Here is a 14,211-nt window from a genome sequence, read left to right on the forward strand (position 1 = left end):
TCCGAGAAGACAAAAAAAAAAAAAGAGCAAGGATTGGGTGGTGTGAAGGAAATTAAACTGACAAAAGAGTTTGCTCCTGCTGCGGATGGGAAAACAAGGAAGGCAGATCACAGCTCGGTGACTGGCATCTCTCAGTAGGTGACGGGGTTAAAGCTGCCTCCCAGCTGCTCTGCGTGAATCATCACACAACGGCATACGTGTGGCATTGCCGCTCGACGTACACTAACATGCGTTCCATGAGCAGAAAATGCAGACACACACCTATACAAACACGCGCGCAAACACACACACACACACACACACACACACACACACACACACACACACACACACACACACACACACACACACACACACACACACACACACACACACACACACACACACACACACACACAGAGAGAGAGGAGCACACAGTTGTTGATGTGCCCGCTGATGCGGAGCGAAGACAAATTGCTCCCTTTGAAGGCGAAGCCAAATCAAACACGGAGTGTGATTTCTGTCACTGTGGTGTTTGGCTTTAAGGCTGCAAGGCTGACATCTGACAAAACATCCATGCGGTCACACCCAAGAAATTGTGCGGGCGAGCAACCGCGCACACACACACATTTGTACAGAAGCTCGCTTGCACGCACGCACGGCGGCCTGTAGTGCAGCTGGATTAAGCAGGCAGAGCTCCGTCAGCTCCTCCAAGATCCAGGACTTTGCCATCAAAAAGCCACAAAACCTCCTCTGCACATCGGCGCTTACGAGCATTGTGTCCAGAGGTTCAAGATTTTTCTTCTTTTTTAATGCAGCAACACATTCAGCTTAAGTAGCGGCTTTAGTTTTTCATACTGTTTGTCCAGTAATCACTTCTGAGAACACTCTGATGTGAGCTGCACGACCAAGATTTGACCATCGAAAGTAAACTCTGCAGAATGGTCTTTTACTTTTTAGATGATTTTAGTCTTCATTTTTTATTGCTTTTTTTTATGCTGAATGACTTATTTCTAGGAAACTTGGGAGCAAATCTCTGGTAAACACAAGATTTAAAGCAGCGCTTTTGTGAGTTTCTTTGTTGAGAAATTCCGTTTTGCAATTGATTTGTCAGCGTTGGTTGACTAAGAATTTATTTGGTTTAGGAATAGATCTAGCTAAAACATTCTCACTAAATGCCTATAAATAGTTTGGGATATGTTATTTCTGGACCTCTGTCAGGGTGATAACTCATTAGATAGTCAAGCAAAGTCTTCCACAAGTCAGCTAGTGGCACAAAAAGCATCTAATTTATTACATTTTTTGGCTTTTACCGCAGAAGCCCTGCGAAGGTTCCCCCTGCAGTTTATGTATGTTCTAGTTGCATTCGAGGGTTTGCATCACGCTTTTTAATCATGCATTTTTGGAGAGTGAAATAAAGCCTATGTGTGTGTTTATAAGAAGCAAAAGAAAAAAATATACAGCATGTGTGGACGCCGGGACTTTATTTATCGTCTCGTTTTATGCCAGATGTGTTTGTAACCCACAATATCTGCCCTGGGATCAGATTTGCCAGCCCACTTATCCTCTCCTCAGCCATTAGAGGGCTGCAGAAACACTGACTTCCAACCTGCAGCTGCTTTCCTTTCTTTTTCACAAACTACTTCTAGTCTGTTTTTTTGTTTTTTTTGTCTAAGCAGAAGGAGAAAAGTGGCAACAGCAGGTTAAGATCTTTTTAAACAGAGGGTGAGGCAGAATGCAGGTCACAAGAGCTTTCCCTCCATATTTTACCACTATGCCACTACAGCAGGGCTGTGTGTACTTGCCACATTGATATGCACTGTTAATTGATTTAAAAACAGAATGTGGAACACCAGTGAGGGCTTAGGGTTTTGTGACCGGAGAAAGCTGGTAAGTTAAGTGTTCTTGACATCTGCCACGCCGCTCTGGAGCCACGACTATTTTATTATTGCTCAACATTTCTACCCATTTCCACTGTTCTTGTGACATTACTCGTACTAATATCCATCCAGTGCCAAGTAGGGATGATAAAACTGCTTTAAATGGTTGAGGAGATGTTGCGATTTCAAGTGCCTATATTTGCAGTGTGACCTTCATAGAGGCCTACACAAGATTTCAAGTGTGCATCGTGTCTATAACATCGACACAGAGATGCTTTTCCCTTTCTGCCTTTGAAAAACGGCAGCTGACAAACTGTAGCCCAATGCGAGCTGAATACATTAACACAGCGAGTGTTTCCGGAATTCGTAACAATCCTACAGCGTTTTTCTGTCCCTGTGAAATGGATCTGTGTCAATACTGTAATTCCAATTAAAGCCTAGCTTCTTTGGTCTGTGAGAAGGAGGTCAATACATTTTGACATGCACATGGTTAATGGATCGCGACAGTCTATTCTATAAAGAAGATACATCAAAAATAAAGAAAAGTGTCTCATTCAATAGAAATCGGACCAAGCCGTGGAGCCCGTCTAATTATCCATTTCCAATTCTACCTGCAGTCTCATTTCAATGTATCGCAGGCAGTCCTAAAAATAATTGCTTTTTTTTTTTGTGTGTGCACTCTACAAGTTCATTTGCACACATTTTATTGATCAAAATGAGTCAGGAAAAAGAAAACAATCTAAACCTAAATTAAAAGCTTCATTAAATGTGAAAATTGGTCGGGGAATTGCGAACATCTGTTTCTGGCGCCCCTGCATCATAAAAACTCCAAGGTTAAACCAAACACCAATTTACGGCTTGCAGACTCGCGGAGCTCCTTCACAAACAAGTCAACACGGCTTCAAACGATCTCGTAGAGAGATGCGAGGGGCCGGGACTGAGAACTCTTCCTGCCTCGTGTTTAGTAGGCCTGGGGAGTATCGGTGGAGGGATAAACCTGACACACTTTCAGCCAATTTCAGTGCACAACAGCACAGACGCTGGTGCTGTAGAGTAGTTTGAGATCAGTACAACATGTTCTCTCCAAAGAATCCACTGTGGACAGGGTTATAGTTTTCTTTTTCAGAAGCGGCCATCTCGCTGCTGCTTAAGGTGCACCTCGGTTCTCTGCGACCTTGGAGCAGCTTTGGAGCGAATTGGCTCCGTTTGTGAGTTGTATTTCAACAACCTCCCCCTTTTTTGCTTGAGTGTTCGCCGCCTTGTTTATGACTGTTGGCATCTGAAACTGCTCGGGTATACAAACAGAGGGCAGAGGCCGGTGAGTTTCATTCCAGCAGGGCCTCGCATAAAGGGGGAGGTCACAAGGAATAGAGAGCTGAGAGTATTGATTTAATACCTAACACCTCCCTGGCTTGGATTCACTTCTAAACTCAGGTTTCCAGCCGAACAGATCTGCTTTGATTTAGCCTTTCAAAGATAGTCGTGACAGGTTCCATATCTGGAAGAGAGAGAGATTCTGAAAAAAACTGTGCGGAGTGCATCGGCCGAGGCTTTCTGTGCTTACCTTTCGGATGTCCCGGGTCACTGAACTCGTACTTCCCCATCCCGACTGTCCGCAGCATTTGCAGCCCGTTAGGACCGTCCTGATTGTCTCCGGCTGTCGGGTGGGCGTGTGCTGCCACAGCTGCTGCTGCCGCCGCCGCCGCTGCTGCCTGTCCGTTGGTCAGAGGCAAGGCGGGGTGCTGCTGGATGAGGCCCGGGTGAGAGGTTAAGTGGCCGTTGCCCATCACGCTGTGAGGGTTTGGATGAACGACGTGGTTGGCCTGGGCGGACGGCTGGGAGGAGGCATACGGGGGCTGGCTTGGCATGCTCAGCACCATGGAGGGCGGCTGCTGGGTCGACTGCGGCGTCAGCTGGAAGTGGGCCGTCATGAGCGGGTGCTGCGGGGGCATGGGTGACTGGATGGACGGGGTTACTCCTATGATGGGCGACTGCGCGGTCACGCTGTGGCTAAAAGAGGGCGGCTGGGGGAGGGCGTAGGTGTGGGGCAGCAGGCTGGGCTGGCTCACCGCCGCTACCGGAGCAGCCCATGTAGGACCTACAGACAAACACACGGACAAAGGAAACATTAAAGTGGCCCTTTTATGCTTTTCCACTTTTTCCCTCTTCTTTAGTGTGTTATATATATTTTTGTACATGTAAAAGGTCCGTAGAGTGTAAAACCTGAAGTCCACGCCTAAAAGGAGTTACCCTCCCCCTCAGAAGCTCCTGAGCTCCTGAAACGGCTCCATTGAATTCTCTCCTTCACTTCTGTAACTTTATGAGGTCACAATGTTACAGAAGTGACGTAAAACTCCTTCCGGCTAGTTTGGCCCTCAAACAACAAAAGAGAGAGATGGAGCTGAAGCTCTGGAGGAAGAGTTTTTTGAAATGTGAAACGTTGACCAATCAGAGCAGATTTTGCTTTCTGGGGGGAGGAGCAAGCGCTACAACGGAGCGTTTCGGAGAGAGGGTGAGAAGAGGTGCTGCAGGACATCCAGGATGAGAATAACAAGGAGGATTATGAGCATTAACGCATGTAAACATGTTGTAACTGTAACTGGAGACAAAAATATGCACCCAGAAAATAGCATAATAGGGCCTGTTTAAATCAACAGCATATATAGCTTTCAGTCAAAGAGCCCAAAATAAGGGCAGATTGATTTTAAGTCTGGTATTTTAAGATCAAATAGAGCCAGAAAACAGCATGAGAAGACAGTCTCCGGCTTGAGTCGGCTCGTCTCCACTACCACAACTTGACAGCGTGCTGCTCTGCTTCAGTCCAAGTTTGTTTTGGACTTAATATCAAACGGGAAAAAAAAAAGTTGTCTGAAGCGCTGCACCCAAGATTATCATCACATCACAAGAAGATTAAGGGACTCTGCTACAATGCTTTTTCCTCTGAATGCGGACGCATACATGCTCAGCGAACACAGCATTATCCGTGCAGGAGTCTGTGTTCACCCAGACACTCGGAGCCAATCATTTCTCTACCCTGAGGCGTTAGATGCTGAGGGTGTGCTGGGAAGACGCAGCCATATTGGCTCTGAACGCTGCCTCCCTCCCTCCCTCACACACTGGCTCCTACTCCCTCATCTCTAGCTCCTCCTGCCATGGTCCAAGCTCTCCAAAAATAGCCCACCACTCTGCCAAAAAGGGGCCAAAGGCTAAATCACAGCATGCAAAAAGCTACGAAAAAAGTCCACGTTATTCATCATACCGGGCCCCGCTGATAGAATAGTCCGGGCTGAGAAGGATGGAGAGGGAGATGAGAGATAAAGACAGACAGTGGTGGGTGAAGATGAGGGTGAGTGTAGGAATAGAGGACTCCAGAGGCCAGTTCCTTTCATAATTCACAGGTCATTGAATATGAAACCATATTCAATTTCCCTTATTTTGTAGACCATTTATGAAGGATTCCTATCAAATGGGTTTGCATAATAATTCCACATTCTATAACGTTTTTAATACAGTGATGACATACAATATAAAATTTTTGTCTCTCCTCTATATGTTCTTGTCCTTCAATATTTTTCTTCCATCTTTTAGCAGGAAAATGTAGAACAAATTAGTCAAATTTAAATTTTTTGAAAGTTTAATTATCATGACCCAACATTAACCTACATTCATACAGCATGCCTTTGTTGCAAAGTCTAGCAATATGAAGCAGCTAGATTATTAGAAAATGTTATATATTGATGTATGGTTGTCTTCAATATCCCTTTTCAACATAATAGGTAGGGCTCGCTTTTAAAAACTCGTGGCGTGGAAACAAGAACTATTTTTCCCTACAAAGAAACTTAAGTTGACACAAAACTTCTCTTTCAAAGACAAACTTTCTTGAACAGACACGACCGTGAAGTTTTCCCGTTGAAAGAAAGCGTCGATTAATTCTGCCACAGTTGGCAGAGAAACTCTCTGGCAACACAGCTCAGTGAAGTGTGGAGAGGAAAAACTGGCTCCGTCGCAAACGCCAGTCACAGTTTGAAATGGCGCACGCGCTCAAAATCAATATGCAACACTATGCTCGGATTTGAGTGTCATATGCGACAGTGAGCCGGGGGTTTGTGACATCTCACTCTCCTCACACTCTACTCCAAGCTGTGGTGTGGGTGTGGGAGCTGCTGTGGTTGGATGGATGGATGTGGGGTGGGGGTGGGGGGGGGGGGGTTCATTCACTTCAACACAATAATCTCCAGAACTTCATGGCCAATTCATCCAGGCCCTCGATGCACAGCAGGAGGCTGCGGTCACACAGCAGGGGGGGCTCCATACTCTCCTATCACCACGGCATCCTCCCATCGCCAGCGTACCACCGGCGGTTTCTGCTACAGAAACTTCCCTCTTGGGCAACTGATCAAACCAATGAATAATTAATCCACGAAGCAATCTATACGGAAGATATGCGAATTACAATTAGAGGGGGGTTGAGTTGAACAGGCAGTGGCACGGCCTGAAACATGTTTTTAGCGTGATGCTTTGCAGAGTAGCAGCTGTCTACAATCTGTGTTTGCTGAGCTGGAATTTCCACTGGAACAAGCTCTGTGCCAGTATTATTCTTAAATGAGACACATTTGTGATGAGCAGGAGGCAGAGGCCAGCAGAGCAATGGAAGGAAATTAACTGCTGTAGGGCAGAGCCATTCTGGGTGAGTTCATTACAATAAGAGTAAAAAAAAATTCAACAATGGCTTAACTCCTTAATGTCGGGTCTGTGCACGCCGCTGCTCTGCTTCTGTTGTGCTGTGCACATTGTAAAAGGGCACGAATAGAATAAGGTCGGCGTCTAAATTAGACCTGGTGGAGATCATTTGGAGGACTTCGCCACATCGGGTTATTTTAGACTGAAATCAGCTTCAGTTGGTGACACAAAAACATTAACGAGGACAATAAAACGAGAGCAGAGTGAAGATGGAAGGCTGTGAAGGTGCTACATGGATTCATACTTACTTTACTTCTTGTTATCACACTGACATTTCTATAATTATATGCATAAATGAGCTGGTTTATGTAAAGATGGTGTTTGTGGATGTTAATTATGCATGATTGTGGATGTAAAGTATGCGTGTTGAGGAGGCATTGGATGCTAGTGAGGATGGCCAGGGCCTGTCTGGGGTGTAGCCGTCCGTGTGCATGCATACATCTGCTGTGTGAAGGCGGACCGTTGAGGAAAAAAAATCTACATCAGGTGGCAGCAGCCCATGTGTCTGTCAGTGCGTATGTAAATGCTGTGTGTGTGAGTCATTACCGCTGGGCTCGCTGTCTCGATGCTGCTTGGCGGGGGGCTCGTCTGTATCCCAGGGTGTGAGCTGGTTGATGGGCGTCTGTCCCCACCTCACTCCTGGAGCCAGCAGCAGTCCCGGCGTCTGGTTGTCTCCGGGAGACAGACCGGAAACCTGAAGGATAGAAACAGAAAAGTCATATGAGAAAAAACAACCCAAAGAAAAGTGCGAGGATTAAAGCCAAACCACTCGGCGTCGACCGATCTTTGGACCCCATACTTGTTTCCAAATGGCTCTGATATCTATTTTGTCAATAGGTATGGTTTAAACATAATATTTCACTTTGTAGATTAACTGAAAAGTGCCACAAATCACATTTTTTTAAGGTCTTGAAGTGAGCCTCGATGATGGAGCATTGCATATAATTAGCAGTGAGTGAGTGCTGATTACAGCCTATATATAATGGCATCAAGGGTATAAAATATCTCGTTCGCGGCCTCAAGAGTCTTTGCAGAAAAGACCAGCTTTTTTCTTTTCATATACACTAACAACCCTAACAATTAACTTTCTAGTGCGAGCTACATTCAAATTCAGATCCTTGCCCCTGAGACTTTGTATATCTTAATTTTTTGCAATGAATTAAACATTGTGTTCAGTCAAGTGAGATAATAGAATTCCGAACACAAATACGACAAATAGAGTAAATAGGAAGGAAATATATTTGCAGGGATGGGAGTAAAGCAAAATGTAATTTCAAAAAAGAAAATGAAAAGCTAGGTGACAATGTGTGCGTGGGGGTAAATCCAATGCAACTTCTCCAAACCGAACCAAGAGTTCCCTAAGCCTTTCTTTGCACCCAAAGCTTTAATATTTTTCTCTAGTGGGGGGGAGGGGGGATAAGAAATGTTATCAGGCAAGCCCAGGCTGATGAAAACACCGGGTCAATCACCACTGGACCCCTGAGCAATATTGGCCTCTCCCTGTCTGCAGCTTGGATGCTCGGTCTAACAACCAGGCAGGGAGGGCCTGATTCCCCTGCTGGCCCCAGCCGGACCCCTGAGTTAATAGAAAAGACCTGGTCACCAGAGCCCCTCCTGTGTGTCCCCCCTGGCTGATCCCTCCATCCCTCAATTCCATTATCCTCTCTGAACCCGCCGTCCACTTTATCAAGCGCTCCATCGTGCATTCCAACAGCTGTGTTGACAACGGCCGACGGACCACGACGAAAAAAGTGCAATCCAAACAATTCACTTCACAGTGAATTAATGTGCAGCTTTACATATCAGATCGACCCCATTTCAGGAGAACTCACTCACATCTACTTTTTGATGGATTTATCGCAGCTTTTAGGGGGGGCCTTTAACACTTAAACAGGCCCTATTATGTTATTAAACAGGCCCTAATATGTTATTTTCCGGGTGCATATTTTCATCTCCAGTTACAGTTAATGTTTACATGCGTTAATGCTCATAATCCTCCTTGTTTTTCTCATCCTGGCTGTCCTGCAGCACCTCTTCTCACCCTCTCTCTGAAACGCTCCGTTGTAGCGCTTGCTCCTCCCTCCAGAAAGCAAAGTCTGCTCTGATTGGTCAGCTAGCCCGCTCTGTTGTGATTGGTCAACATTTCACATTTCAAAAAACTCTTCCTCCAGAGCTTCAGCTCCATCTCTCTCTTTTGTTCTTTGAAGGCCAAACTAGCTGGAAGGAGTTTTACGTCACTTCCGTAACATTGTGATCTCATAAAGTTACAGAAGTGAAGGAGAGAATTCAATGGAGCCGTTTCAGGAGCTCAGGAGCTTCTGAGGGGGAGGGTAACTCCTTTTAGGCGTGGACTTCAGGTTTTACACTCTACGGACCTTTTACATGTACAAAAATATATCTAACACACTAAAGGAGAGGGGAAAAGTGGAAAAGCATACACTTTAAAGACATTACATGGTATTGACGCAGCACAACATCTGCTCCGTATTAAACACCTTCGAGAGCAGAAGAGTTCAATGAGTGTCACTTCGTTGATAAATTCATACTGAAAGTTATCTGACAGTTTGTAAGTGCTGGGGGCAAAAGTGAAAGAAAAAAAAAAGAAATAACAGCGAAGGCAAACATCTCAAGGCAAAGTAGGAAAACAGAGCGATGGAGTGAGAGAATGAAGCTGGGTTTAAGGGGGGAGACGGGCTGTCAGGTCTTTTTGTCCAGCTCAACCTGTCGACTTCAGACAAGAGAAAACTGAAATGGTTTACTCAGAGAATGCCCTAAGCGCTCAATTCCATCTGCGAGCCCTGGAGACTCGGGGAGGGAAAATTCGGACCATTTTCAAGGTGAGGAGTTGTTTTCTGCAGCCCACTATTTGTTTTAATGAGAGTTTCCAGCCTTGACTGTGTGTGTGTGCGTGCGTGCTTTACTGTATTCCTCTCCAGCCATGCTTTACCTTCCCCTATATATACGGGCAACTCCTCATTAACTCGCAGCATTGACTCTTACTTTCCCTCAGCCCTGCACCTGCCTCATAATATTCTCTCATTAATACTCCCACCCATTTACCCAAAACAGAGAAAGAAAAACATGGAGAAAAAAAATCTATTCTGCTGAAAGCCAATTCATCTGTCACAGTTTTAGTGCACCAGGAAAAAAGTGAAAAAAAAAAAAAAAAAAAAAGGTTCTTAGTCAGCACCATCACAATGACAGCATATCAGCTAGGCTCAGGAACAATCCTGACTTGAAAATGATCAAGGTTAGATGGGAAAATACGCACACACAGACACACTGGGAACAAGTGTGAAAGGCATACACACAGCAGGTCGCGCACACACACACACACACACACACACACACACACACAGACAGAAGCCAGGAGATATCAGACGGGATGTTTATTAAGATGGCAGACTTGCTGCAGGTAGGCAGGAAGCTACCGGAGGTTCTGGGACAGTGCCTGTCATTTTCTCTCTATTGTATTTGCTCTCCGTATTTCCAGTCCCCTCCTCCCTGGCCGCCCATTATCACCGGGCAGCAGATGGTTTCCTCTGACTCGACAAAAAACCCATGCTGGAGAGGAGGAGGGGAGCCAGATAAATAATTTTTGAGTCGTGCCAAGCCATTCTGTGTTTGTTGTCAAGCTGGCTGGGGAAAGTTTTTTTCTTTTTTTTTTCTCCAAAGCATCCGTGCATATGGACCACATACTGCAAGTGTGGAATGTGGTATTTGCACGCAGAAACACAACAACAAAGGTGCAATGTCGCTTTAGCATGCATGCATACCTTTACTCATGAATCTTCATATACAACAGCATGCACAGGTGAAAGCAGCTGAGTATTATGTCCACAAACGATGCACACCGTCAACTTTGTTATGCATTACCCTGTCAAATACTTTATAATTCAATGGAATAGTCATTTGATAGATGACTAAAAGTAGTTAAAGCAACATTTCACCCAGAAATCTGAAATACATATTTGTCCTCAAAACAATACACTTGAAAATAGTTCCAACATGAATCTGCTCACAGAAAGGTCCGTAGCTTATTAAGTAACCAGGTCATGATTTCTGGAAAGAGGCATTGCTGTTGAGTTGAATTTTTTATTTTTTGCACTTTTAGAACAATAAGCCGAGTGACATATAGTCCCATTACATCGGAGAGAACAGCTGATATCTCCAAAACTAGGCAACTCAAACCAAAACAATCGAGACTGACAAACAATATAAACAGGTACTAGAAAAGAATCGGTATATTTGAAATTAGAGTCAACTCTCCCTTTAAATGTGCCTGATAGAAGCAAAACCAAAGATAGAGGGCAAAGAAAAACAACTGAATGATTAATAAATAATCAAAGCAGATTCATTTTTTATGGATCAATAATTGATTGATCAATCTTTTCAGTCCTAGTGCAAAACATAAGGTCAGTTTCTATCAGGTGGACTTAACCTGCATTTTATATTTACAACATGGCGCTTTTTGCTATGCAAAAGTGTACAAGCGAGTTTTGCTCGGAATTAAGGTGAATTGTGGGGATTTTTTCCCAATATTGTGCTGTAATTCAAACCTGGAAAAAATAAAATATGGCCCTCAGCTTTCTTCCTAGTCGCCTTGTTAAGCCCTTTTCCGTGTCTGAAGCAGCCTTCCATCTGCTCCTCCTGCACAATCCTGCAGGAACACATGAGCACGCACATGCACGCACAGCAAAACCAGAAGGTGCTCAAACATCTGACTGTTGCAGACATGTCAGAATCAGTGTATTGAAGAGAGGAAGATAAAATCAAGATGCATCAGGCCTAAATATACACTTGTCCTCTTCCATCCGGACAGCGGAGACAGCAGTCTGATTCTGGGCTTGCTCGTCAGCTATTTTTCCTCGGACACGGTGAACGCTGACATCTGGCATTATGTGTGCTGCCATCTCGCAGTAGTAGGCAGCATAAATGTGCCGACCAGAACATCCCGCCACTGGCCACCATCTGCTGTGGGTACACATGTAGGAGGGGCCTTGTTGTGATCCCTCTGGGCTCTGGGCTTTGATTGTTTTGAGTCATCCACGACATCCACATCCAGATAAACAGGAAACGTTTGCTCATGGCTTTGTGTTCCGTATCGAGGCAGCCCTTGTGTGGGTGAGTTATTGCACCGATTCCATCCCATAATAACGTCGAGTAGGACACCAGGCTCCAAAAGAAAGAACTACCGCCATGGACTTTGTGCATAAGCTCCCGCTCTCTGTACCTTTTTGTGCTTGTGGTATGGGCCGGTATCGCCTGAACATATAGCGGTCCAATCCCCCAGAGAAATTACTTTGTTGCTCGACTCGGGGAGAAAAAAAAGCAAGAGAGAGGGAGAGAGAAAGAGAGAGAGAGTGAGGGTGGGGATGAGTATGTCTATAACACCGAGGTCCCACTGGGGTAAACAATGTTTCAGCGCACACTGATCAAATCAGCTAACTGCTATGAGATTTAATAACAGGTCTGGGCGAAAAAGAAGAGGTGTAGCAGTTTTTGAGAAAAACGGGAGAAAGGTAGCAAGAGAGGAGGGTGGAGGGAGAAAAGGGGGACAGAGAAGGACGCTAACAATACCACAGTGAAAAAAGCTAATCTTGTGAAATGTCATTAGCTCAGACTGCCAGACACAATGAGATAGCAGGTCGCAGGTCAGTGCCACACCGGCTGATTGTGTTCTACCTTTTTAAGGGTTCAGTGTTCCTGCGGTGGCAAAGCTCTTTACGCACAAGAGGAATAAAAAATAAAAAAAACAGACCGCAGGCGAGGAGGAGGTTCACTTTTCGCCGGCGTGGTAATCAGGCCCGTTAATGCACAGTTGTTTTCCTGATAGGTTTATCCGTTAATCTATTCCAAATGGACGGAGCAGCAATGTTCCTGGATTTCTGGTGGTCCAGTGTGGAGCTGCCATTATGGTTTCATTTAAATGCAGCAGAGAATGTTCACCTACAGAGTCAGCCTGCAATCTCCTGGGGGGGTGGGATGCATGTACACAAATGTAATTATAATCAAAATTTCAATAACAGCTGTCTCTGCCGAGTCGTGTGCGCTCGGTAAAATAATATCATATTGTAATCCTACACCAACGAACAAATCATAAAAAAAGAAAGCGGTATGTGCAGGAGAGGAAATGAAATTCAACTCCGACAGAATGGCTTTTTCTCCCCTTTGGCCAGGCGTGGACAGATGCAGCGAATTTGGCTGAAACGTGGAGGCTGATGGAAATAATGGCTTTCCTCAGAGAAAAAGAGAGAAAAAAAAATGGCTGCGAAGGAGTGAAAGATTGAGAGGCAGAGTAAGACAAACCCATCCATCACATAGCCTCGTATCATTGCTTTTGACAGATCATTTTCAGTTTTTCTAAAATGGAGAGGAGAAAAAAAAAACCTCCTTCTGCTCCGTCCATAGAGTGCCAACCGAGTGTGGTCCGAGACTGACCAGCGGTGCTAAGAGGTGCACAAAAGGCGCACAACTCATTTTCTTTTCGAACATTATTCACTTACTGTATAGAGGTATCTCTTTTCCATGACAACGCGCTGACACCTAAATGTGAAGTGGATTTGTTCTGGGTTTCCGCCATAATGGTGCTGAACGCTGGAGCCCGGACCACGGGGCGGCCGTGTCCAATCTATTAGACCGGTACATAGCAGAGCATCTCAGGAGTAAACAAAGAGACTACTGCGCCATTTTCGGCAGCCATCTTAGAACGTACTGGTGCTCCAACATGCGGAACAGCGTGGTGCCATAGACGGGGAAGGTGCGTATACTCAGTATGATGGCTGCATGCTGGAGAGAGAGAGAGAGAGAGGAAGCGAGGTAATATTTCTTTTTACTCCAACGCCTCCATTGTGTTTCACTTCAAAATGAGAACTGATACAGAGATTAGACAAAACCACGGCATTGTGGACGGCATTAAAATGTCACATTATAAAGCAAATCTTGTGTGGCGTTTCAAGACCGCACTGTGAATTGGAGGAGCTCGTATCGTAACTGACACTCTTAAACAGTCGGAGAAATGACTGGATAGATACAAATCTGGAGCACAGCTCTTATCAAATACTACTCTGCTGAACCAGGCTGGTGACTCATTTGAAAAAAATCACTTCCATGCAATTCAAAATGATTTTGGGGCCAATACTTGCATAACATAATCAGTCCATAACCTTGTGTTTTTTCACTATTATCTATCCATAATAGAACTCAGAATAAAGTAAAAGGTCATATCAAGTTGAAAGAAAATTGGCTGACAGCTAAAATATAAGACTCAAAATCTCTTTATTTACCAGAGAGAATTTAAGAAAAGGTTGCTTCACGTTGATTATTTTATTTTCCACGAGTCTACGGAATAATGCTTGCCACCACTCGGAACACCTGAAATAGGGCAATTTGAAAACATGTCGTATCTGTATTCACCATCTGCATCGAGGCAATATCACTTTATAGAAAGAAAAATGTCCGCCATTACTGCAGGTTGACTGTCCATGACTGGCAGTTTGTGCACTAAAAATTGAAAACACAAACAAAACAGATCCTTCCGGGGCGCCAACCCTTAACACTGACCCCCGGCAGTGCAACAGACAAACATAATGAAAACACACAACACGAGCGG

At 44.8% G+C, this 14,211-nt stretch overlaps 1 protein-coding gene across 1 annotated transcript in view; it reads right to left on the reverse strand.

Moving 5' to 3' along the window:
• The window catches only part of LOC129107554 (kelch-like protein 29), a 142,001-nt gene that overhangs the window by 99,813 nt on the left and 27,977 nt on the right, over nt 1–14,211 (reverse strand). Inside the window, exons 2-3 of the mRNA XM_054619056.1 lie at nt 7,146–7,293; nt 3,424–3,957 (exon numbers count right to left, since the gene is read on the reverse strand). Coding sequence (XP_054475031.1) covers nt 3,424–3,957; nt 7,146–7,293 — 682 coding nt within the window. The remainder of the gene's footprint in view (nt 1–3,423; nt 3,958–7,145; nt 7,294–14,211) is intronic.

Source organism: Anoplopoma fimbria, chromosome 18, assembly GCF_027596085.1.
Source record: "Anoplopoma fimbria isolate UVic2021 breed Golden Eagle Sablefish chromosome 18, Afim_UVic_2022, whole genome shotgun sequence".
In the NCBI taxonomy this organism is placed as follows: Eukaryota; Metazoa; Chordata; class Actinopteri; order Perciformes; family Anoplopomatidae; genus Anoplopoma; species Anoplopoma fimbria.